The following is a 26,185-nucleotide window of genomic DNA, read 5'->3' on the forward strand; positions in this document are numbered from 1 at the left end:
CCGGACCGTGTCTACCGCGCTTGTTTCTAGGGATCCCGGACCGTGTCTACCGCGCTTGTTTCTAGGGATCCCGGACCGTGTCTACCGCGCTTGTTTCTAGGGATCCCGGATTGTGTCTCAATAGGTCAAGTTCAATCACTCCAAAACAAGGTCATGGTATGTCACCCACAAGCTTGGTGCAAGGCAGGAGACAGACCAAAGATCCAGGACATATCGCTCTAGTCCTGAGGTGGCTCCACTCAGATGCTATCTTGGAATAACCACAAGTTATCTGCTTAGCACCACTCAGGGTAAGAAACTGGCAAGAGACCAGACTGACAAAGGAGTCGGGGAGAGGAAACTGGTGGAGTATAAACCGTACGACTGTCCTGAAGGGCACTTCTACAGATACGTCAGTCCTTTAAAAACTGGTGGAGTATAAATCACGCAACTATCCTGAAGGGTAATTCTACAAAGATATTTCAGTCCTTTAAAAATGCATAACTCTTGATCCAGCAATTTCACTTTAAAGAGCTTTTATCTGGGGAAAACTTGGCTGAGTGAAGAAAGAGACACTCACATTCTACTTGTACAGCGCTGTTTGTAATGCCGGCCTGAATGCCCTAGGCCTCTCTGGGTAAAGAGATGAAGGTGTCTATTCAATGGAATGGTTATTAAAAATCATGTAGATCTCTATTCATTGACTTGTGAAGATGTCCTAATTTTTAAAAAAACTTGCAAGGAGGTATATAACCTCATTTTTGTGTTTACTGCATTAATAACTGCACGTAACATTTTATACCTAGAAAGACAAGCTGCTCACGTTATGAAAAATATTTTGCTGATCATTTAGCACGACAGCATTACATAATTAAGGTTTAAAACATTACCTGTTGGCATGACAAGAATGTTGTGTAGTAGGGAGAGAAGGTACGACATTTTTTAAATTTGGGAAATTAAACAAGGAACATTGAAATAATGGCCTAAATTAGCCACAGTCCCACATGACCATGCTGGAATGAGAGCTTGGCCACCCCACTCAGGGCTCAGCCCACCGCCCCAGCGACACAGCGGACACGACACCCTACCTCATAGACTTCATTCCACTTTGGACTGAGGTTCTCCTTGATGACTTTGCTTTGGAAGATTTGGTTGCCAACTCTAATGATTCCATAGGGGTCTGACTTTCCCTTGACAAGTCCCTTAAGGTAAGTGTCTTTCCCCTGAAGGTCCTGAGCTTCAATAAAATGTATCCTTAGAACACCCTGAAAAGAAGAACAAACTGAAGTTTAGACCCTTGGCTGGCTCGTTTAACTGGCGTGGAAGATAGCTACGTGTCTGGCTCTGTCTCAAGAACTGGGCGTGCAGAGGGAACAAAGACCCTCCTCTGGTGACGATGACGTCCCAGCTGCGGGGAAACGCGGTAAGCGTGTACAGGAGAAACAGGTGCTGAGAAAAACAAGAGCAGGACAAGGCAGCAGAGCCCGGGTGGGGCTGGCTCAGAGGAGAACAGAGGGGCTTCTGGAGTAATGACCCCTCCACAGAGACACGAGGACAGGCAGCCCCACGCGGCGCTCCTGGCAGAGGGATGCCAAGTGCAGAGGACCCAGCACAGCACTGTGCTTATCTCAAGGAGGCTGGTGACACAGGCCACCAAGCTGTACTAGATCCTGGTGCTACAGTGAGTAATAACACGAGAGTTTGTATCAGACCTGTCACTAAGCATTAGACATGCAGTAACTATGCTGTTCCATTTTTAGAATAATCCTATGAAATACTGTCATTAAACTTATTTTAGAGAGAAGAAAACTGCAACTTTGAAATATGTATTATTCATAGACTTCAAACATACTCCTCTTGGCCAGACGCGGTGGCTCACGCCTGTAATCCCAACACTTTGGAAGACTGAGATGGGCAGATCACTTGAGGCCAGGAGTTCAAGACCAGCCTGGCCAACATGGTAAAACCCCATCTCTACTAAAAATACAAAAAATTTAGCCAGGCATCGTGGCACACGTCTGTAGTCCCAGTTACTCCGGAGGCTGGGCTGTGAGAATCACTTGAACCCAGGAGGCAGAGCTTGCAGTGAGCTGAGATGGCGCCACTGCACTCCAGCCTGAGTGACAGAGCAAGACCCTGTCTCAAAACAAACAAACAAACAAACAAACAAACAAACATAGTCCTTTCCCTAAAATACTGTTTTATTGATATTTATTGTTTATTTTTATTGAGAATAAAAAATTCCCTCATTTCTTCCAAGGCAAAGAAAGATGCTCAAGTCACCTTTTGGTAGGAAGCATTCTGCCCCTACGGATCCTTTTTTAAAATTACAGAATGATGGCCGGGCGTGGGGCGTGGTGACTCACGCCTGTAATACCAGCACTTTGGGAGGCCGAGGCAGGCGGATCATGAGGTCAGGAGATCGAGACCATCCTGGCGAACACAGTGAAACCCCGTCTCTACTAAAAATACAAACAATTAGCTGGGCGTGGTGGCGGGCGCCTGTAGTCCCAGCTACTTGGGAGGCTGAGGTGGAAGAATGGTGTGAACCCAGGAGGCAGAGCTTGCAATGAGCTGAGACTGTGCCACTGAACTCCAGTCTGGGTGACAGAGCAAGACTCTGTCTCAAAAAATAAATAAATAAATAAATAAATTACAGAGTGATATTCCTCATTCAATCAGCACAGGAATACATGTCCCTCCACAGAGGAACACACTTCAAAAACTCGAAGCAGCTCTTGTTTATATTTTCATACATCTAAAGTTGGGCTAATCTGGCCACATCTATTGAGGGCACTGGCTGTTAAGCCCATGTAGCTAAGGGCAGCCACATCCAGGCACGCTCAGGTGCTCACCTGTACTCAGAGCATGAGAGACTTAGGTGCAGAGGAGCACGAGGATTTCTACATGTAAAGGGATTCTTGCATTTCCAGAGGTGAGAGTCAGAAGTTAAGGAAAAAAAAAATTCTTTTCTAATATACAGCATTACATTAAAGCTGTTGAATGCCAACGATATAACCAATTTGAGCACCAAATTAACTGGCATATTGTTACTTTTAAAAAATATAAGGATGCCTCTGCATGTCTGTTAACTTGTGCACCATTATTTAGATCTAATTAAACCAGAAAAAGTAAAAAGGCATCAGGAGAAAGCAATCTGCTTCTACTTCAGCGAACAAAAATAAAAACAATATACCCACTGAAACAGCCAACTTACCACGTCCTGTTTCAGTAAAAATAAATCACGCGGTGTGCACTGCTTACTACAGACACCACCATGATGGTAATGCTCACTTGGCTCCTGGAGTCCAAAGTCCAGAGGGACTAAACAGACACGGGATCTAACACCTGAGTGACTGAAAAGCTCTCCTTAGCCCATGAGAGATCCTTCACTCCACCCACCCCTTCCAGAGTCAGCAGAAGGAATCTCATGTTCTTGCCTACCTTGCAGTTATTTATTTCGTTTGCTCAAATGAAGGTGACATCAGTATCTGCAACCAGCCCTGTGTGCCGGGTGCTGTCCCATTTTACAGACGATGAAATGGTGGCCCAGCCACGCCAAGTAATATGCCCATAAAAGCAAAGCTACAGCTAAACTCGGGAGCTGCGACAAAAATCTAGTTCTGTTCTTTCCATTTTATCCAGGTCAGCTGTTATATCAGTGCTGCTTCTACCAGGTTACTCATTAAATGGCTTCAGAGGCAACGGAATTCTAACAGCTGAGAGAAAATATACAAATTATTACACGAAGCTCTCATGATGGCTGCCAGGAACACTGGTGCCTGTTGCTGAGGACTGTCCATTTTAATAAAAACAAATGCAGCATGGGCTTCTGAGGTAACTAAGATGCCTGTGCCATGTACCTCTGCAGACTTAAATCCCTGCCGGCCCCTGTGAGGAACACAGCTCTGGGGGAGAATCATCCTGCTGTCTCTGTGATGAGCTTTAGGGTCAGCGCCCATCAGTCAAGTCTCTCAAGGAGAGTGGCGGACGAGCAACAGTCAAGGCATCAAGACCCATGTGGCAAGCTGGCCACTGGGGAGAGACAAAGAGTCACAGCACCCAATGCCACACCCAGAGGCAGCCAAGATCTGTCTCTAAATGTGAGTGGGTGCCAGGACACGCTTACCTTTGGTACAGGAAACCGCAACTGAGCTATTTGAACTTCACTGATAAGTGGAACGGTGATTCGATTGGGAAGCACCAGATAATTTGATATCATATCCGAAATGATAGTATCTGATAAACCACTGTTCGTTGGGAGACAAAAAGAGCAAAAGGACCATCAGACACGCGAACACTTCTCTCAACACTGACAACAGACTTACCACGAATATGATGTAATGTCCCATTTATTTACAGAGGAGGAGTTATCTCATTTCTCCAGTGCAGTATTTACAACCCACATTTCAATACTTTAGCTGTGATACTACTATGGAGACTATGATACAGAATTTATTTGTAGAACACAAGGTAAAATTCTAGTTATTGCACAAGTAATTGTGGTTTTTGCAAATAAAATGGCAAAAACCACAAATACTTTTGCACCAACCTAATACACTTCATAATTTCCTAAACAACATTTAATGTATTCCTACTTCATCGCAGATTATATACCTATTTACTAAAATACACTTCATTGACTTTTTTAACATAAAATATTTCAAACATACATATAAGTACAGAGAATAACATTCATTGGCCCATTCTTGTTTATACACACATCCCATTTCTCCATTGTTGTACACTCGCCCCCACTGAAGGAGAACTTACTTTGTTCTCTCTTATCCATTATCCAACACTTTGAGTATTGAACACATTAATAATTTTGAAATTCTATACATCACTGCACAGCAAACTAAGTAAAGTGAATACAATTGCTTAGGCTAAAGGAAAAAATATACTTGATTTTTTTTTGAGACAGAGTTTTGCTCTTGTTGCCCAGGCTGGAGTACAATGGCATGATCTCAGCTCACTGCAACCTCCAGCTCCCGAGTTTAAGCAATAATTCTGCCTCAGACTCCCAAGTAGCTGGGATTACAGGCACGTGCCACCATGACTGGCTAATTTTGTATTTTTAGTAGAGACAGGGTTCACCATGTTGGCCAGGCTGGTCTTGAACTCTTGACCTCAGGTGATCCACCTGCGTTGGCCTCCCAAAGTGCTGGGATTACAGGCGTGAGCCACCATGCCTGGTCAAAGATGTACTTTTAATATATCTTTTTTGGCCGGGCATGGTGCCTCACGCCTGTAATCCCAACAGTTTGGGGAGGCGAAGGTGGGAGGATCGCTTGAGCCCAGGAGCTGGAGACTAGCCTGGGCAACACAGAGCGAGACCCCCTCATCTCTACTTAAACAAACAAACAAACATATATATGTCCTATCCTTTAGGGTAAACATGAGAATTAAATAATGCGTACGTGGCAGCACTTTTAAAAACATTTATAAACGTTAAGTTTCATTGCTGTATAACACCTTTACCTGAACTGTGAAGTTGCAAAAGTACTTTGCTTCTCGCCAGTAATGTTTTAGATGCTAAAATTATTAACATAAATAATTACAAACAAAAATATCCACTGAGACAGTGATAATCATGAACGTTCAACAAATAATGTCCAAGCACCCACTGCAAGACAGTATCCACATGTGATGACCCAGCACCTCAAGGACTTTTCAGTTTAATATGGAAAAAAAACTTGAAAAGCCGCCCCAAAGAAAAACCGTATGTAACACTACTCTACTTATGAACAGGTCAGTTATTCAGACAGCTAATACTTCCACAGAGATTCGGAGGGCTTCAGCCAGCAGACACTGGCTGTGTGTTCACCACGCAGGGGCAGAACCCACCCACCTTTCTCCCGCACAGACTCCCGGCCTCGGAGGCCACAGCAGCTGACAGAGCTCCCTGGGGGGGCCCCTCGCTGTGCCTCCTCACCCCACTACGCCCCGCACACCCCCGAACTGTCGGGGTGTGGATGCTGCTCTCCTAGGTCTCCACAGAAGCGTCTCCTGCAGTGGTTACTTTCTTGGGAGTCAATAATTCCCTGTGTGTCCTTCGGAACCACGACTGCTCATCGCCCGTATTTTGTTTCCATCATAATCTTCGCCCTTCTCACGCCTTCAACACTCAGCTCAGAGCCGCTTATCAAAACACAGCGGATGTTTAACAGGGATAGCCCAAAGTCATGGTGCAGTGAAGGAATTCAGGCATTATTCTTACACTACAACGTCTGGGGTTTCTTTTTATACCGGGATGCTCATTTTATAAAGATTGGTACAAGATTTCGTTATGTTACGTTCATATTTATTTATTTTTTAAATTTCTTTCTTTTTTGAGACAGAGTCTCGCTCTGTTGCCCAGGCTGGAGTGCAATGGCGTGATCTTGGCTCATAGCAACCTCCACCTCCCGAGTAGCTGGGATTACAGGCGTGTGCCCACGCTCAGCTAATTTTTGTATTTTTAGTGGAGATGGGACTTCACCATGTTGGCTAGGCTGGTTTCAAACTCCCGACCTCAGGCGATCCACCTGCCTCAGCCTCCCAAAGTGCTGGGATTACAGGTGTGAGTCACCACATGTGGCCTCATAGTTATTTAATATCCACTTTTATAACCTAAGAGTTGCTATAGCTGTGATTTATTTGATAGACTCAGTGAGAACTAGTAGCCCCAATTTTACATACATACCTATTAAATTTCAGTACATAACATTTATGTAAACATAATATTATATAAAATCTACATAATTGTGTATAAATTATGTATACCTATATATATACACTTAGAACAGATATTTTTACATCTCCCTTTTATACAGCAGCCTATTTTTTTAATGGTGTATGTGTATTTATCTGTTATATAAGTATATATTTTTAATGACATAATTCTACATGTATGAGTATATTTTTGTATTACATATATAAAATCTACATAGAAGACGAGAAGTTGGGTGCAGTGGTTCATTATATTACATATATAAAATCTACAAAGAAGACGAGAGAAGCGGGAGCAGTGGTTCAAGTCTATAGTTCATCTACTTGGGAGGTTGAGGCAGGAAGAGCCCTTGAGCCCAGGGGGTTGAGGCCAGTCTGAGAAACATAGTGAGATCTCTCTCTAAAAAAATGAAAAATAAAAATAAAATTGCTAGAAATGACTACTGTATAAAAAGAGCCTACATATAAATTATTAAATAGAATGGAGCTGTACATGTATATGTATCTCTGTATTTACGTGTGTATGTGTGAATGACTTTTAAATAAAATGAATCAGGGATCAACTTCCCCAAATTGCAGGCTTGCCAAGGCAGAAGACATTCTTCGACTCTGCCCTTTCAGGTTGCCAGTATTAATACAATGCTATTTACAGAGTAGATGCTCAATGGTGCTGTTTTATTTCAGTACTCCTGTGATACTGAAGGGAGGCAAAATTAAATACTTTTTTCTACACTGATGTGTGTGAATGTTTGTTCCATTTGGCTAAATAGTATTTACTACCTCTACTTCTAGTGAAAGTTTTTGCTTTGGGGGATACCCCCATTCACTGGAGTTTTTTCACACAAGTTATCCATTTCTTTGCCTTCTGTAGGAATGTCCTGGAGATTGAAACCTGATCATCGGAGTCGCAGGAATCTGTCCAAGGGTGGTCCTTGCACACACAAGTCAGGCCGGGACCTAGCGGGAAAGACAACTAAATCCGCAGACTAAAGGCTTATAGCTGCAGGCACAGCAAGAGCCTGCCTGAAAACCAGCCCACAAGGGACACGCCCACTCTGCATGGGTCAGGAAGTGGAGAGAGAGCCCTTACAGTGCCCAACAGTGGCTCCAGCTGAAACCCCTCAGAGGACACGTCAGCATTCCAGCTGCTGAGCAGGAAACAAGCACAGGCGTGTCCCACACATGACCAGCTCAGAGCAGGGAGTGGGCACCCATTGTCGGAAGAGTGAATAAACTGCTTTTTGAAAATATTATTTACTGGCCAGGCGTGGTGACTCATGCCTGTAATCCCAGCACTTTGAGAGGCCGAGGCGGGCGGATCACCTGAGGTCAGGAGTTCAAGACCAGCCTCACCAACATGGCAAAACCCCATTTCTACTAAAAAAATACAAAAATTAGCCGGATGTGGCAGCGTGCGCCTGTAATCCCAGCTACTTGGGAGGCTGAGGCAGGGAGAATTGCTTGAACCCAGGAGGCGGAGGGTGCAGTGAGCTGAGATAGCACCACTGCACTCCAGGCTGGGCAACAGAGATTCCATCTCCAAAAAAAAAAAAAAAAAAAAAAAGGAGAGAAAAGAAACTTACTTATTTACCTACTTAAGACCACTTGAGTCAGGTTTGTTGCTTGCACCCAGAATCTTAATGAACTCTTTAACCAATCTTTTAAAGTTGTGCTTTCTTTCCGCAGATCTTTTAAAGATCACAGCGTTTTTCTGTATCCAGTAAACTACAGCACCTAAAAAGGACTTCTATTATGACTGTGCTTCAGATAATTAAAGTCCTAATTTTTCCCTAATAATGAAACAAAACTCTTTAGAAAGGCCATTTCAGAGGCATAAACAAATATACGGGAATAAAAAAAACAGTCTGAAACCAAGTTTCATAATTTTCTAAACTATTTTAGGAAAAACAAATCACACTAGAAAAATATAACTTTAACCCAAAGGTGATGTGTTTTAACTTTCAAAAAAAAAAAAACGGTACAGCCAGCAAAAGCATTTGGAGGCTGTAATTTCGAAACTTCCTATTTGGAGGTGACCAACAGGTCTGCCATCCACAGCCCCATGTACTGTTTCAGGTAACGGGACCATGGTAACTAGAATGACTCCTTGTCTCTGAGCAGGGATGCACTCTCCAGGGCCTCAGATGCTTGTTACGGAACATTTTTCTCCTGTTTTAGACACTAGATCGCTGTGTAATAATGAAAGAACTCCCAGTGAAATGATATGGAACTTCAAGTTCCTCACCTCTCACACTGAAGAGTACTGGCAAAGTTCACACTGTCCCCAACCATTTTCAAAAAGGAATAGAATAAAGGTTTAAAAAAAAAAATGCGGAAAGGGTGGGGTAGCCATAGGCTGGAGAGACCCTGGAAAGCATTTCCTTTTAAAGTTTCCTTTATTGTTTCTGAGAAGATTAAAAAAAAAAAAAATTGGCAAACTGGTTTACAAAATATTAAAAGGCCTCTACTTTTCTAAAATGCCAACACTAGGAAGACACCTTGTGGTGAACAAAAGCAAATGAAGACTGAGTGCTCAGCTGGCACTCCAGAGCCCACCTGCCCTCGCCCATCACTCCCCAGCAGCTCCCTGTGGGCAGAACTAAGCCCCTGTGCCTCTGCTTGTTTCTCACGACGGCCTGTGGAGAAGGCACCCATTCACCTGGCAGACGCAGGTCTTAACCATTCTCACACTATTGTCAAGACGTCGAAAATGCACAACACACCCTCGAATGCTAAGCCTCGGGGACCAGACATGAGACTTACTTCAATCCAGGGATATCCAGAAGATTCGTCAATCCTGTCCAGTTAATTTCTAAAAGCTGTTTTAAAACAAGGGCAAAATATTAAGTTCCAAACAATTTCCAATTATCAAATCAGGTGCACACAGACTTGTTTCTTTACAAACAAAATGTGTTAGCACACAACACAGACTCACACCCTTCACCCTTTGTAATATATCAAGGACACCTTTCTTTGGTAGTACGTGGAGACCTGCCTCTTTTTGTTTTTTGATAATGTCACAGTTTTTGTTAGTAAAATAATAAAATAATTTATTTACCCACTCTCCTGTGGATGGACACCTAGAATTTTGACAGTTTCTCTTTATTGTAATTACAAATAATGATTCAGGGAATGCCTTTTTACATACATGTTCTTGTATACATATATAGACTAGCATTCAAAAAGTGAGATTTTGGGGTCAAAGGCTTATATTCATTTTTAATGTCAATAGATAGTACCTACCTGCCCTCCAAAAATACTGTACCCATTTACAATCCCACCCAAAGTGTATGAAAATGTCCTTTTCACATACCTCACCAAAAACAATACTAAAATCCAGCCTATTTGGCAGTTAAATAACGGACTTTATCATTGTTTTATTTTGCATTTTCCAATTAGCAGACCGTGCTCTACCCATTCATTCGACATCTGTGTTTATCTCAGAACAATTCCCATATAGTTAACTAACATTCCATTAAGTAGATGTTGGTTGGTAAAAACTATTGATTAGAAATACTGCTTTTCCTAACAAAACAGCACATAATAAAATTACTTGTGCTCCATATTTGTAGAAGAAATTCTAAGTAAAATTGCATGATCTAGTCAGGCATATAGCTGAGTAACAAAACTGCTTGAATCCCTTTTTGCTTGCAAGCAAACATAAAGTGGAAGAGTCAAGATTCTTTTTTTTTTTTTTTGAGATGGAGTCTCGCTCTGTCGCCCAGGCTGGAGTTCAGTGGCCAGATCTCAGCTCACTGCAAGCTCCGCCTCCCGGGTTTACGCCATTCTCCTGCCTCAGCCTCCCGAGTAGCTGGGACTACAGGCACCCGCCATCTCGCCCGGCTAGTTTTTTGTATTTTTTAGTAGAGACGGGGTTTCACCGTGTTAGCCAGGATGGTCTCGATCTCCTGACCTCGTGATCCGCCCGTCTTGGCCTCCCAAAGTGCTGGGATTACAGGCTTGAGCCACCGCGCCCGGCCCAAGATTCTTATAGATTGAACAAAACTAAAAAAAAAAAAAAAAAAAAAAAAAAAAAAAAAAAAAAAAAAAAAAACCAAAAATTTTTAAGATCCTGAAAGGCTAAGATTTCTCAGTGTAACAGAAATGAGATATAAATATAAAAATTAGGAAGGAAAAAATAGGCAACTAATCTTCAAACTGGATTGCAAACATCAGTATCAACCTATGCTTTACTTCCCCCTTAAAAAAAATGCTTTTCCCTAGTCCACCCACTGAACCACCTGGCTAAACCTCTACATCTAAATCATATGAATGTATTTATAAGCACTGACTGAAGAGCTCATTTTCCTTTCTCTTTTTTCTCACAGAACTTAAAAAGGAACAGGTACTCCCTGCCACAACAAAATATTCTGGTCATACAAAAATACCTGTTACAAGGAAACTAAGATTTAAGAGGGCATCGTAACAGACTTCTGTCATTTAGTTCTGAAGGTTGTTACTCCTGATCACAAATCTACTTCAGGAAATAAGAACATACTAAAGATGCAGCACAGAATCCTGCACTCGACTCAGGTTCAAATGCAAGCACCTTGCACAGCACACCATCAGAGGACCCCCAATGGTGACTGCTCCATCCGCAGAGCCAAGAGACACAGGAGCCACGTGAACTTCAGAAAAGGGCGGCTGTGTCAAGGAGAGTGGCAGGTAAGCGTCTAAATAAAATCAGATGAGGCCATTGTGGTTAAAAGAACAGTAAAGAGAATACAATTCAAAGATGCTATTTAATAAAGAAATAAAGAATTTTTCCTACATAGCCATGCCTCAGCGATATTGCGGGCTGGGTTCTAGAGCAGTGCAGTAAAGGGAATATCGCAACATGTGAGTCACACACATTTTTTCGTTTCCCAAGGCATACAAAAGTTATGTTTAAACTATAGTCTATTAAGTGCGCAATAGCATTATATCTTTTTAAAAAATGTACATACCTTTATTTTAAAACACTTTATTGCTAAAAAATGCTTACGATCACCTAAGCCTCCAGCGTGTCACAATCTGGCTGGTAGAGGGTTTTGCCTCAGTGTTGACGGTTGCTGACTGACCAGGGTGGTGGCTGCTGAAGGTTAGGGTGATTGTGACAACGTCTTAAAATAAGACAACAGTGAAGTTTGCTGCACTGACTGACTCTTCCTTTCAAAAAAGATTTCTCTGTAGCATGCCATGCTGTTTGACGGCATTTTACCCACAGTAGAACATCTTTCAAAATCGGAGTCATCCTCTCAGACCCTGCTACTCCTTTATCAGCTAAATGTATGTGATATTCTAAATCGCTTATTGTCATTTCAACAATGTTTGCAGCATCTTCACCAGGAGTAGATTCCATCTCAGGAAACCACTTTCTTTGTTAGTCATAAGAAGCAATTTCTCATCTTTAAACTTTGATCCTGAGACTGCAGCGATTCAGTCCCCTCTTCAGGCTCCACTTCTAACTACAGTTCTCTCGCTATTTCCATTCCACCTGCACTTCCTTCTTCCGCTGAAGTCCTGAACCCCTCAAAGTCATCCATGAGAGTTGGAGTCAACTTCTTCCAAACTCCTGTTAATGTTCATATTTTGTCTCTTCTCACGAATCACTGGTGTTTTCAATGGCATCTAGGATGGTGAATCCTTTCCAGGAGGTTTTTGACTTACTTTGCCCAGATCCATCAGAGGAATCAGTCTGTGGCAGCTGTCGTCTTACAAAATGTATTTTTTAAATAATAAGACTTGAAAGTTGAAATCTCTCCTTGATCCCTGAGCTGAAGAATGGATGAGGTGTCAGCAGGCAAGGAAACAGCCTTCAACTCCTTGTGCAGCCGCATCAGAGCTCCTGGGTGATCAGGTGCACTGCTGATGGGCAGTTGTATTTTGAGGGACTCTTTTTTTTCTGAGCAGCAGGTGTCAACATTGGGCTTAAAATACTTGGTAAACCAGCGTGTAAAAAGGTGTGCTATCATCCAGGCTTTGTTTTTCCAGGTATAGAGCACAGGCAGTATAGATTCAGCATGATTCTTAAGGGCCCTAGGCTCTTCAGAATGGAAAATGAGTGCTTACTTCAACTTAAAGTCACCACCTGCATTAGCTGTGACAAGACAGTTAGCTTGTCCTTTGAATCCTTGAAGTCAGGCACTGACCTCTCCTCTCTAGCTGGAAAAGTTCCAGATGGCATCTTCTTCCAGCAGAAGGATGTTTAATATACATTGAAAATCTGTTGTTTAGTGGAGCCACCCTCATCAATGATCTTAGCTAGATGTTCTACATAACTTGCACTTTTAAGTTACGGAGATGGCTTCTTTCCTTGAACCTCACCAACCTCTTCAAACTTTTCTTCCGCAACTTCCTCACCTCTGGCAGTCTTCATCGAAGTGAAGATAGTTAGGACTTCGCTGTGGATTAGGCTCTGGGTTAAGGAAATATAACGTCTGGGCTGATCATCTCTCCAGGCACTAAAACTTTCTCCCTATCAGCAAGAAGGCTATTTCTCTATCATGGGTGTGTTCACTGGAGCAGCATTTTTATCTTCCTTCAAGAACATTTCCTTTGCATTTACAATTCGGCTGTTTGGCACAAGAGGCTTAGCTTTCAGCCTGTGCTGGCTTTCAACATGGTCTGTTCACTAAGCTACTAAGCTTAAGCATTTTTAGCTTCCCTTCTTTTTTTTTTTTTTTTTTTTTGAGACAGAGTCTTGCTCTGTTGCCCAGGCTGGAGTGCATTGGTGCCATCTTGGCTCACTACAACCTCTGCCTCCCAGGTTCAAGTGATTATCCTGCTTCAGCCTCCCAAGTAGCTGGGACTACAGGCATACACTACCATGCCCAGCTATTTTTTTTTTTTTTTTAAAGTAGAGACGGCTTTTCCCATGTTGACCAGGCTGGTCTTGAACTCCTGACCTCAGGTGATCCACCCAGCTTCTGACTGAAAGTGAGAGGTGTGCAACTATCTTTCACTTGAATACATAAAGGCCACCGCAGGGTTGTTAACTGGTCTAACTTCAATATTGTTGTGTCTCAGGGAATAGGGAGATCCAGGAGAGGGAGAGATAGGAGAACAGTCGGTCAGTGGAGCAATCAGAAGATACAACATTTACCAATTAACTTGGCCGTTTGATATGGTTTGGCTCTGTGTCCCTACCCAAATCTCAGGTCGAACTGTAATCTCCACGTGCCAAGGGAGGTACTTGGTAGGAGGTGATTGGCATGGGCACAGTTTCTCCCAAACAATTCTCATGATAGTGAGGGAGTACTCATGAGTTCTGATAGTTCTACAAGTGGCTGTTTCTCCTGCACACTCACTCTCTCCTGCCACCATGTCAGACATGCCTCACTTCTCCTAAGTCTCCTGAGGCCTCCCCAGCCACGCAGAACCTCCAGTCAATTGACCCTCCTTTCTTTATAAACTGCCCATCTCAGGTAGCATTTCACAGCAGTGTGAGAATGGACTAATCCGCCTCTTACACGGACATGGTTTGTGATGCCCCAAAATAATTACACTAGAAACGACGAAGATCACTGACCACAGATTACAGTCACAGATATAATAATAATGCAAAAGTGAGAAATACTGCGAGAATTGCCAAAACATGACACAGAGGCATGAAGTGAACACATGGCACGGACAGGCTTATTTATCCCAGGGCTGCCGTAAACCTTCAACTAGCAAAAACACAGTATCTACCATGTGCAATAAAGCAAAGGACAATAAAGCGAGGTGTGCCCTGAACACTTTCATCTTAAATGTCGTGTTCATATTTTATACGTTAGTCTTGTTACTTAAAGAAAAAACCACCTAGCATAGTCTTAATAGCATTAAGGTACAATTGCTTTATCCAGGAAGTTTTGGGAAACAGAATTAACAACTCTCTTAAGAGCATTTTTCAATGTCATTATCTTTCAAGGAGAAGTTTGTAACGTAGAATACTTGAAATTTATGCTATAATGAGATTTTAATATGTTCCAAGTAGCTATGTGGTATTTTTGGACTTGTTAAAATATTTGGGTGAGACAAAGACTGACTTTAGAAAAAGTCAGTATAAAGCTAATTTTAGTGGGTGATTTTGGACCTGTTAATATATTTACATGAAACAGACACTGGCTTTAGTCAAGTTAATTGTATTATGGATAAAAATGTAAAAAAAAAAAAAAAAGATAAATGTAACTACTTGCAGGCTATTAAAAAAATGTACAAAGTGGATGGAGGAAAATAATGAAAGAATCTCCTCCTATTCCTGAAATGTCATGTTCCATACTATTACTCCATGTGGCAATCTGAAAACCATTTCCATCAGCAGTGTTAACATCCTACTCACTTCACCAGAACTGCAACCCAGAATGATGGCACTGTCTCTCCAGCTAACTGACTCATCAGGCTTTTGCGGGATGCAATGCTCTTCCTCACCAAGATTCAGAACCACAGATCCGAAACATGTTCGCAGCTGATGCAAGAAACCTACTTTTTTATATCGTGTATAAAGGTGCTATGAAAAATGACACCACACCGTGTGACTGGCTGGCCTCCACCTTTTTTTTTTTTTTTTTTTTTAAGCATGCTCCCAAGAAAAGTATCTACTTGTTTAGATTAAAAAGTATGTTTCTGTTTGAAGGAACAGAAGATGTAACTTTACAGCTGACAAAACCGCTAGCCTCCTGTTAACATGAAGACTTTAAAGGCCTGGGAGGGGACTGACATAAACGTTTTGCTAGATTGTAAATGATAAAAACTGCCCAAAGTTGGCAAGTAAAACCTCCATAAGTGGGCAGTATTAATGCTCTTCTTGTAGGCAAACTATCTAGATACAACTTCCTTAAGCTATCTAGAAACCTGAAAGGTGGCTTCTTGCCTATCAAAACAAAAGATCAAAGGCATCAAATATAGGAAGAAGTTTCTGTTTATAGCAAAGAGCACAAAGGGCTCAAAAACAAAGCAAGAGAGCCAGGTGTGGTGGCACAAGGACTGCCTGCGCCCAGGCGAGTGAGGCTGCAGTGGTGCGCTCCACTCTACGGTTCTTTCTGGGAACAGTCACTGCACTCCAGCCTGGGTAGCACAGCGAGACTGCATCTCAAGAAAAAAAGAAGCCAAACAGACATACATTTTGAAAATTACATATAAAACTAGGTTAAAAAGTGGGTCTTCAAATTTAGAGTTAGTCCTAGAACTGAGAAAATAATTTATTTTAGTTTCACAGTGAAGAAAACTAAGACCTAGAGGAAGAAATCTTATCTGCAACTTTTTGCCTTTCACAACTAGATAAGCCAAGGACAGAATGAAATCCTCATCTTTTCACTGGATCCACATGGGAGAAACATTGATTTTTAAGGACGGCTGTGCAGATGGCGCTGCAGCCCCTTCTGCTCTAAACCGACCAACCTGCTCCTCTCTCTGATGTGTCTCCTCTTGCTCACTGATTCTCACTGGCTTCGAAGTCTCTCTCCGTGGAATGACCAGCAGACAGCCCCAGCTCATATTTGCTTCTAAACCTAGCAACCTTGACTCGGGTATTTGCTTACAGAGGCTATGCAGAGCTTATGAACGAGGGTTCTTGGCCCTGGGGTGGGGAGGGGCAGTCCTCTGCTGTACAAGACCGACAGCACAAGACATTTAAATGGTCAGCATCCATCTTGGTTTCTGCCACTAAATGGCAATAGGGGCCCCAGACCCCATTATTGTGACACCCAAAATATCCATTTCCAAATCTGTCACTGAGAATGACTACCTACGAAAGAGACCATTCAAGAATAAAGTTTCTAAACTTTAAACTACAATTTGGGAGATTTTAGAGAATAAATTTCAATACCAGAGGCATCCCTACAAAAGTTTCCATTTTAAATATACTCTGGCCTTTATTTTCCCCACCAGTAATATGGGAACAATGCCATCCTGTGGGGACTAAGTCAGACAATGCACAGGAGCCATGAGCCTGGCTCCAAGCCCATCGCCTGCGACCGCAGTCATTACCTGAGGGCTTCCTTCCCTGGAAATCCCTTTGAGCAATTAAGATCGTTCTCGCCACTCTCAAGGACTAGCACATGTACCACGTAAGCATCACAGTGAACATTTACCCTTTTACTTTTGAAGTTCTGTCCCACTTTAATCTCAGATGAGGAACCATCTATAATCAAAGCACAACTGACCAAACATAAACCAGACTATTTCTGACCACTTGTCTTAGAATCATTTCAGAAAAACAACTTCATTATTTTGTCTAAAACAAAACCTCAAAAAGAATATTAACTATCAACAACGGAGTATTAAAAACACAGAACAAGGCAGTTTTAGTATAAGCTTGTCAGGCAACGGGGGGCATGCCAACGTAGGCCTTGTTGAAGACAGATACATTTCAGTGCTGCTGAAGTTCAGAGAAACTAATCGTCAGGGAGGCAGGAGCAGGAATTGTGGAAGGAAAGGACTCTGCGGGCTTTTGAAAGGAAGAGAGATTTGAATGCAAGAAAGAAGGTGCCAGGCAAAGGGGTCCCCGTGTTGAAGGCACTGAAAGGCCTGTCCCTGGGCATGGGGAACGGTGAAGGAGCAAGAGCCAGAGGCTGGAATGACGGAGGGAGAGAGTGGGAAGACAGAAGGAGAACACGTGTGTACGAGAATGTGTGTGAGAGGAAAAGAGTGTGAGAGGCTTAACTGTGAATCTGTGTGAGAAACAGGGACAGAGAACTAATCTGAGAATGAGCGTGAGGGAAAATAAGTGTGAGAACGAGTGTGAGACAAAACATGTAAGAACAAGTGTGAGACAAGAGGAAGTGTGAGAGGTGTGAGGAGCGTGAAAGAACACGCGTGAGAGTGAACAAGTGTGACTGAGGACAATGTGTGAGAGTGAACGAGTGTGAGAACAAAGTGAGCGGTGTGAGTGTGAAAGAACAAGTGAGAACAAGTGTGAGAGAACAAGTGTGACAGAACGAGGTGTGAAAGGTGTGTGAAAGAACGAGTGAGAAGTGTGAGTGAACGAGTGTGAGAACAAAGTGTGAGGTGTGAGGTGTGTGAAAGAACAAGTGTGAAAGTGAACAAGTGTGACTGAGAACAAGGAGAGTGAACTGAGTGTGAGAACGAAGTGTGAGAAGTGTGAGCATGAAAGAACAAGTGTGAGAGAACAAGTGTGACAGAACAAGGTGTGAGAGGTGTGCATGGGAAAGAACAAGTGTGAGAGTGCACAAGTGTGACTGAGAACGAAGTGTGAGTGAACTAACGAGTGTGAGAACGATGTGAGAGGTGTGAATGTGAAAACAAGTGAGAGAACAAGTGTGAGAGAAACAAGTATAAGTGTGAGAGCAAAGTGTGAGGTGTGAGGAGTGTGAAAGAATGACTGAGAACAAGTGTGGGTGTGAAATCTGAGTGCTGAAAGTATGAGAATGTGTGTGAACGAGTGTGAAAGAACAAGCGTGTGTGTGAGAATAAAGTGTGAGGAGGAGTGAAATGAGAACAAGTGTCAGTGAAACAGCAAGCATGAGAAAATGTGAGCATGAGTGTGAGAACTAGCGTGAAAGTGGGAGTGTGAGAACAAAGTGAGAATGAGTGAAAGAACAAGGGTGTGTGACAAAGAATGAGAAGATGTGAAATAAGTGGGTATGTGAGAACAAAGAAAAACATACGAAAGAACAAGTGTGTGTGAGAACAAGTGTGAGAATGGGTGTGAAAATGTGCATAAGAACAAGAAGTGTGAGAACGAGTATGGAAGCTTAAGCCTGTGTGAGAACAAGTGTGAAAATGTGTGTGTCCGAGACAACAAATGTGTGAGAATGAAAACGTATGAGAACACGTGTGTGAGAATGAGTGCAGACAAGCATCAAAGAACAAGTGTGAGTGTGAGAACAAGTGTGAGAGAACAAGCGTGTGGGAAGGACAAAATGGGCGTGTGAGACAGGGAGGCTCCGAAGCCCAGTCTGAGGTCCACACGAGGGCACCATGGAGAAGCCACCAGCAGGGCCCGAGAAAGGCCTGGCTTTAGAAGGCGCCTTTGGAAAAGCAACTAAAATAGCGTGCCCCTCCTTCCCCACCGACACGTGCCTCAGGATGCTGGGAGCCTCCGCCTCTGGAGGACTGAGCTATTTCAGGAAACTGAAAAGCCAGTGGAACACGCATTTCCAAAGGACAGGAAGTCACCTCTGAGCTGTTGTGACTCTTCTATGAGAAGCAGAACGTGTACCGTGCTCCATGATCGGAAAGCAATGTCAGGTTTGAACTGCAACGACACAGATGTATCCACGTATTTCATGAACAGCACAGGTGCTCCTCTTCTCTCCACGTTCTGTAGGCCGTTGTGATGGGTGTGGTAATGTTTACAGTTTCAGGGCAGCCGCTGGGCACCTGACCACGTGCTGTATGCCTGGCATCCTGGCTGCATCCAACTCCACAGTTCAGAACAAGAATCACCTGGAAAGTCTGTTGGAAATACAAACTCAGGACTCCCACCTTTCTCCAGTTTTTTATTTAGCGGATCTGGGCTGTCGGTAAATTTCAAAAATGTTTTTCTTATGTTTGTAAGTCCCAGGACTTCTGAGAGCTTCATTCTTGACCACACGGGAGAACTGACATCCTGAGCCACCAGCCAGCCTGAAATCCCTCCCTCCAGGCAGCTCCCAGGGAGGAGAGGCAGGAGTGAGCTGAACTTGAAGGAGGACGAATTCCCCCCAAAACAAGTGAGATGACTCCAGCCAGATCCTAATGAAAGGCCACAGGCCAAGTGTGGGTGAGCCAGAGAACCACAGGTGTGCACATCACGTGGTGGCACCTGCATGCCCGGTGGGCAAAGACAGCCTCAGGGAGGACACTTCCCATGGGGAGGAGCCCAGGAGGAGGTAGCTGCCACCGTAGAAGGGCACAAAGCAAGCCCCACCCCACCTTCCACCTAAAGGGACAGAAGCCATGGGGGAGAGAAGCACCTTGAGGACCCACTGCAGCTGGGGAGAGGTCCCTTAAGGACGTGGTAGGACAATGTCCCAGGCCAATAGAGACCCTGTATTGCTGGGGCAGGTGCAGACTCTGTACTGCAAAAGACCCGCCAAAGACACAAGGCACAGGGAGGAACGGGCAGGGTCCCTGGGAGAGCTCTGGCCCCAAGACCCAGGATGGACCAGGACAACAGGAAGCTCTTCTGTATCCCCTCTACTGGGGGTGGGCAAGACTGTCCAAAATAATACAAACATCAAACCCAGAAAGTCAGATCCCAGAGAGTCGGAGAAAACAGCAGGATAAATACTGCAAAAACTCCCAGTTACTAATGTGTGGTCTGAGTCTGTGGATGTGCCTGTGGCCCCGACTCTGAACTCACTGCAGCCTCATCTGCAAGGCTGTAAGAATGGGCTTCAGGGAGCCCTGTTCAAACACTGCAACCTTCCCACCCACAGCTGGTCCAGGGGGTCGGTATTTGACCCAGCTGGAATGGGGAGGGAAGAGGAGGGGAGAAGCCGAGGATGCAGGAAGACTCAATGCTTTCTCTGAAGTGCTGGCAGGCATGCTACCACACGTGGACTGCATTACCAGATGAAGCTAGTCTCAGAGGAAGAGGAGAGCGAGCAGAGGTGGAGACAGTCACGAAGGCTTTCAAATTCCTGGTTCCATTCTGCTCCTGAGACTCAACTGCAGTCCCCTGTACACATGTCATGAGACACCAATATATACTATTTTTATTTTTTAAATAAATACCTCTCCTTTTTAATCCCCATTTGCTTACAGCACATGAATTTCTGGAGTCCTTGGCTAATAGGATTCAATTTCTTCTCACAACAGAAGACACTGTTTCCATTTTACAGAGGAAGAAACGGAATTTATGGTTCAAAAGATACCAGCAGCCAGCACCTCCGCATTGGCTTGAAGACCCCGAATGTGGGTGGATGAACATGTTTGGGGTAAGCCTAGGACCATTTCTAGGGAAGGTTTGGGAAAGACCTCCTGGATCCCCTGTACTCGAGGGATAAATCTCAACAAGACTAAGGGCTCTGAAACACCCTCAAACTGCATGCTGCCCAGCAACTACCAAGTGAGGGTGATTCGCTGTGCACAGCCGATGGCAAACACCAACTGTTCCAGTTCTTATCAGAACATTTATCCAAGCTTTGCTCCTTACCGATAAATCACCTCTAGTGGCCGGGTGCGGTGGCTCACGCCTGTAATCCCGCACTCTGGAAGGCCGAGGTGGATGGATCACTGGAGGTCATGAGTTCAAGACCACCCTGGCCGACATGGTGAAACCCTATCTCTACTAAAAATACAAAAAGATTAGCCGGGTGTGGTGGTGGGCGTCTGTAATCTCAGCTACTCAGGAGGCTGAGGCAGGAGAATCACCTGAATCTGGGAGGCGGAGGTTACAGTGAGCTGAGCTTGCATCATTGCACTCCAGGCTCCACGACAAGAATGAAACTCTGTCTCCAAAACAAACAAACAAATAAACAAACAAAACAAAAAATCGCCTCCAGTGTCAGGACTAAACCTACATGTAGGAGAAATATTTAATTTCTTAAAATCTGAAGATTACTATGTGTTAGGTATTGTACTAAGCAGCTGACATTCATTGACATTTAATTTTCAGATTTAATTGTGTGAAGTAGGTATTACTGCCATGTTACAGATGCGAAAACTGAGGCTTAGAGAAATAAGTTGTTCAAAGGCTACAGTAAGAGGAAGAACTAAGAGTGGAAAACCAGGTTGTCCAACACACGTCTGTCACTTAACCATGGCACTGTGCTGCCTTCTTCACCGATACTCCAACTTCGTCACTTCAGCAATGTTTAGGGCTTTTTTCCTTCAACAAGTTCTACATTATAAAAACTAAAGAAGTCAACAAGTAGAAAAACGTATAAAGGTTTCGTAAGGGTTTCTAAATCATCCAAATAGTAAAAAGAAATTTAAAAAAACCACAAAATAAAAACCCTTCTAGAAATATCTTTCACCAGGATGAGGAGGAATTTCTTGGCAGCCAGCAGAAAACCCTGTTCTCATATTTTCCAGTAAAAGAAACTGAAAAATTTCCTTTTCACTGAAGCACACGTTTGATGACTTTACTCACCATATAAGGAAATGAGTGATTCTGCACTTTTCAGCCCCATCCTTCTTTTCTGAGCACTAAATTTCATTTGGAACTTAATACGTTATTTTAAAAGTAAAGTCATCTATGGAAGATCCAAACTAAGCAAGAGCACTATTAAATTTTGAAGAAGATTTAAAGATTTGGATTTTGTTACATTCTGAAATGCACTTTTTAAAAAGGTCTTTCTCTAAATTGTTAAAAATGTCCCTGGCTAAAGATGGGTAAGTTAAAAATACTCAGCAGTTTGTTAAGATTACTGAGGTTTTTTGGTCACTAATGAAGTTGGTTTCTTAAACACACTGGACTTTTAATAACTGGTATGTGGTATGTAAAAAAAAAAAAACCATGAATTTTAAATCTTATCAATCTCTTAACATCCTGAAGAGTAAAATTTAATTTTAACAGTAAAATTTGACAGAGATGACCTAGGAGTTTTTGGATGTCCCCATGTTTCATGTACCTAAAATCGATTCAAAATAAGCCCATTTATTTCAGTAATAAGAAAATCAGAACGATTATTTTATTCATAACACAAAGTGATGACACTTAATTCTTTTGTTTTTATACGGAAAAAGTACAACCTATAATAAACTAGTTTATGACAGGTGTAGATAAACCCGTATTTTAAAAGCCAAATAACAATTTTTAGTAAGTTATTTGAATCAAATTATATGAATTAATATTCCCACTTTAAATTACATATCATGTTGAAGGTACTACATGCAGGACTCATCAGGGGCATGTCTTGCATCATTCATTTACCAAACTCTAAGGAGACAGAGATGATCCTTGCTTTCAAAGAGCTAACAGTAACTGTGCAGAAATTGCTGAAAGTAAGTGAAACAAAAGGGGCAAAGAAAGCCTTCTGTGGCAAAGGAAAAGGACAGGGAGGTAGCAGTGAGGTGTGGGTTGGTACAGACAACCATATGGGCAGTGTGCACCTGGAGAAGATGACCCAGACCACAGTGAACACGGAGGGCAGCAAAGGGAGACAGCCAGAGGCTGCAGGAGCCCAGGGAAGGAGGAAGGAGTCTGTTTGGCAGGAGTGACAGTTCTGTTGTCTTGGTTTTGTGGGAAACAACAAATAGTATTTATTAACAAATAATAAACAGCATTAAAATAGTATTAACTTAAAAAAAAAAACAACACAGTATACGTTCAGCATCCCTCATCTAAAAATCCAAAATGCTTCAATATCAGAAACTTTTTGAGTACTAGCATCATGCTCAAAGGAAATACTCACTGGAGTCTAACGCAAATATTACAAAACCTGAAACACATCTGGTCCTAAACATCTCCAGTAATATTCAACTTGTATATGAAACTGTATGTACAGCTCATTAAACACACCCCAAATGAGGGAGGAGGTGCATGCAAAAGACAGTAGCCCTTATCTCTGGAGGGGAGAAAAGGAAGGTTTACAGGTTAGTCTTCTCCACAAAGTGTTCAGGAACACGAGCACTGTATCAGACTAAACTGGATCTGTATACAGGCTCTTGTTACTTGTGTGACTTGGAAAAATAAGACTCTCAAAATCTCAGTTTCTGAACAGTAAAAGAAAACAACGTTAATATTTAGCTATAGAGTTATGAGGATTAAATGAGCAAATATCTATAAATCATATTCAGTGAGGTGGTGAATAAAATGTGAGCTAAAGGCCGGGCGCGGTGGCTCAAGCCTGTAATCCCAGCACTTTGGGAGTCCGAGACGGGCGGATCATGAGGTCAGGAGATCAAGACCATCCTGGCTAACACGGTGAAACCCCGTCTCTACTAAAAAAATACAAAAAACTAGCCAGGCGAGGTGGCGGGCTCCTGTAGTCCCAGCTACTCGGGAGGCTGAGGCAGGAGAATGGCGTAAACCCGGGAGGCGGAGCTTGCAGTGAGCTGAGATCTGGCCACTGTACTCCAGCCCGGGCGACAGAGCGACACTCCGTCTCAAAAAAAAAAAAAAAAAAAAAAATGTGAGCTAAGACCTACACTTCTGAAGAAGTCCATGTTTTCAAATTTTTGTAACATTTTTATAATCAGGAAAGAGAGCTGTTTATCAAGAGATAAGCTCTCAGTTAAGGCACAAAGAAATACAAAAAACTCCCACAAGATTCATGCAACAGAAAGGGACAACAGTGAGTTGATAAAATTTTGTTTCTCCACTTTGTACATTCTTCCACGGGTATGTATTTTTGTCACCAAATGGGAAAATAAAAATGAAATAAATAATGACTTACTGGTTTCCTAAGGAAGAAGATAGACAAAGCTCCAACTAAGGGCATATCTCCAATCAGTGGTTCCAGAATCACCCGCATGGTACCATGAATCTAAACTCAAACAGGAAACCAAAATATGTAATAGAAAACAATTCTCCTGGGCCACTTAAGGAGTTTGCTTGCGCATCTTAGTAACTTTTGAGCACCTGACTTCTTATTTCTCTCAACTATGACCTACAGTTAAAAACTGAACATCAAAAAAATTCCAAGCTAGAAAAACTTCCTAATTTTCTTTCTGAATACAGCTTAGAGAACTTTAGAAAACTGTAAAATTAAAACAAAAAACAAAAAACTTACCTGGATACTTTTCACACCAGCTCTACAAAAATATCGTTTGATCTCCAAATCAATCTCACAATTTCCTACAAAACTAACAAAGAAAAAATTCTGCATTACATAATGTGAGTGAAATGAACTACTCTCTTCATCACTATAGACCTGCAAGATGTATAATCTGAATAAAATGATAGTAAAGCAAGCAAATAGATTGTAGGTAAAAATCGTAAAATACGGCCCATCAGATTATAGTATTTTACCGCTCCAGGTCTTCAGGCTGTTATCAGATCCAATACTGCTCTGACCTTGGAAGGAACACTCCCAATCAATCAATCAATCAATCAATGGTTGTGGTTGTTGTTGGTCATATATATAAAAATCTTAACTAAACAGAAATATCCATGTTCAAAAGAAGATGTAAATAACAAATTGCAACTTCTGAAGCAGACTTTTGATGCAATGTAGTTTTCTTTACCTTATAAATCTGATGTTTAAAACATTAAAAGGTTTAATTTTATTTCACACAAATAAATGTAACAACTTGCTTCCCAATCATGAAAAATCTCTCAGTGCCCTAGGCCTCTATGACATCCAAGACTAGAAACAGTGCATCTGTTTGGGGCCTCAATTTTGCTCAATGAGTAAGTCATTTCAAATATTAATATGAAACAAACATAACGCTATAAGCAAGATATGCATCTATTTTTAATATAAACATGAAATGTCAAACACTTTTTGCGTGGGTTAGTGTAGGACCTGCCCCGACCCTCAGTTTCTGGAGGCAGGATGTCACACTCTGACCTGACAACGTCTGTGGGGAAGTTTGATAAATGCTAGAAGGGAATGTCTAAGCAGATAAGCAAAATAGTAACGAAAGGAATCTGGGATAAGTTTCTTCCAGTATTTATTGTCCTGGTGTTAACGCCAAGGCCTACAGATTCTTCTCATTGAGAATTACTCTCTACCTAGTTGGTAAAATCACCAATAACCTGCTACAAAACTATAAAAAAACTTTCCTTTTCTTCATTCTATGACTAGATCATTTTCTTTTCTTTTTTTTTTTTTGAGATGCAGTCTTGCTCTGCTGGCCAGACTGGAGTGCAGTGGCGCAATGGTGCCTCACTGCAACAGCCGCTATCTGGTTCAGGCCATTCTCCTGCCTCAGCCTCCCAAGTAGCTGGGATTACAGGTGTGCGCCACCATGCCCAGCTCATTTTTGTACTTTTAGTAGAGATGGGGGTCCACCATGTTGGCCAGGCTGGTCTCGAACTCCCAACCTCAAGGGGTCCACCCGCCTCGGCCTCTCAAACTGCTGGAATTAACAGGCATGAGCCACTGCACCCGGCCTTGATCATTTTATTTTCTAATACTTTTCAATTATTCCTTCCCCATCTCTACTGCCTGCCAATTTAGTTAAAGTGCTTGTCTGGAACTCACAACAGAGCAGAATGCATATTTGTTCAGAGACATAAATCTGAGCAGGATACTTGGCACATGTTATGGGAGTTAACCATGAAACCAGACTGCACCTTCAGAATGGCGTCCACTGACTGACGGACTCAAACTTGCTCGGTGCTGGGGACACTGGACAAGCGCACAAGGCTCCGACCCTCATGAAGCCTGGTACCAGCCCAGTGGGCCACCCTCCTGGAGGTGGACCATCCTCCTGGGGCACAGCCTGACCTGAGACATACGTGGGTGCCCTCTTTTATTCCACTGATGACAATGGTGTTTGCCCTAGCACCAAATATTTTAAAGAGGCAGATTTTTCCATATTAGATTAAAGAAAGTCTATGCTTCTTTCTGAAATAAAGGTAACTTGGTACCAACTTTGTACATTCATTATATTTAAATACTTTGGAAACTCAATGATCACTTTAATAAAATGATCTTTAGTAAAGGATCAAAAAAACACACAACTCTGAGCTGCT

At 42.6% G+C, this 26,185-nt stretch overlaps 1 protein-coding gene across 3 annotated transcripts in view; it reads right to left on the reverse strand.

Annotated features, from left to right (window-relative positions):
- ESYT2 (extended synaptotagmin 2) overlaps positions 1–26,185 on the reverse strand; it is a 99,329-nt gene that overhangs the window by 33,065 nt on the left and 40,079 nt on the right. For all 3 annotated transcript variants that reach the window (XM_023202008.3, XM_023202007.3, XM_023202009.2), the window contains exons 5-9: positions 24,276–24,348; positions 23,940–24,029; positions 9,454–9,509; positions 4,109–4,229; positions 1,068–1,244 (exon numbers count right to left, since the gene is read on the reverse strand). In XM_023202008.3, the coding sequence (XP_023057776.1) occupies positions 1,068–1,244; positions 4,109–4,229; positions 9,454–9,509; positions 23,940–24,029; positions 24,276–24,348 (517 nt within the window). The remainder of the gene's footprint in view (positions 1–1,067; positions 1,245–4,108; positions 4,230–9,453; positions 9,510–23,939; positions 24,030–24,275; positions 24,349–26,185) is intronic.

This window comes from Piliocolobus tephrosceles, chromosome 8 (assembly GCF_002776525.5).
Source record: "Piliocolobus tephrosceles isolate RC106 chromosome 8, ASM277652v3, whole genome shotgun sequence".
Taxonomy (NCBI): domain Eukaryota; kingdom Metazoa; phylum Chordata; class Mammalia; order Primates; family Cercopithecidae; genus Piliocolobus; species Piliocolobus tephrosceles.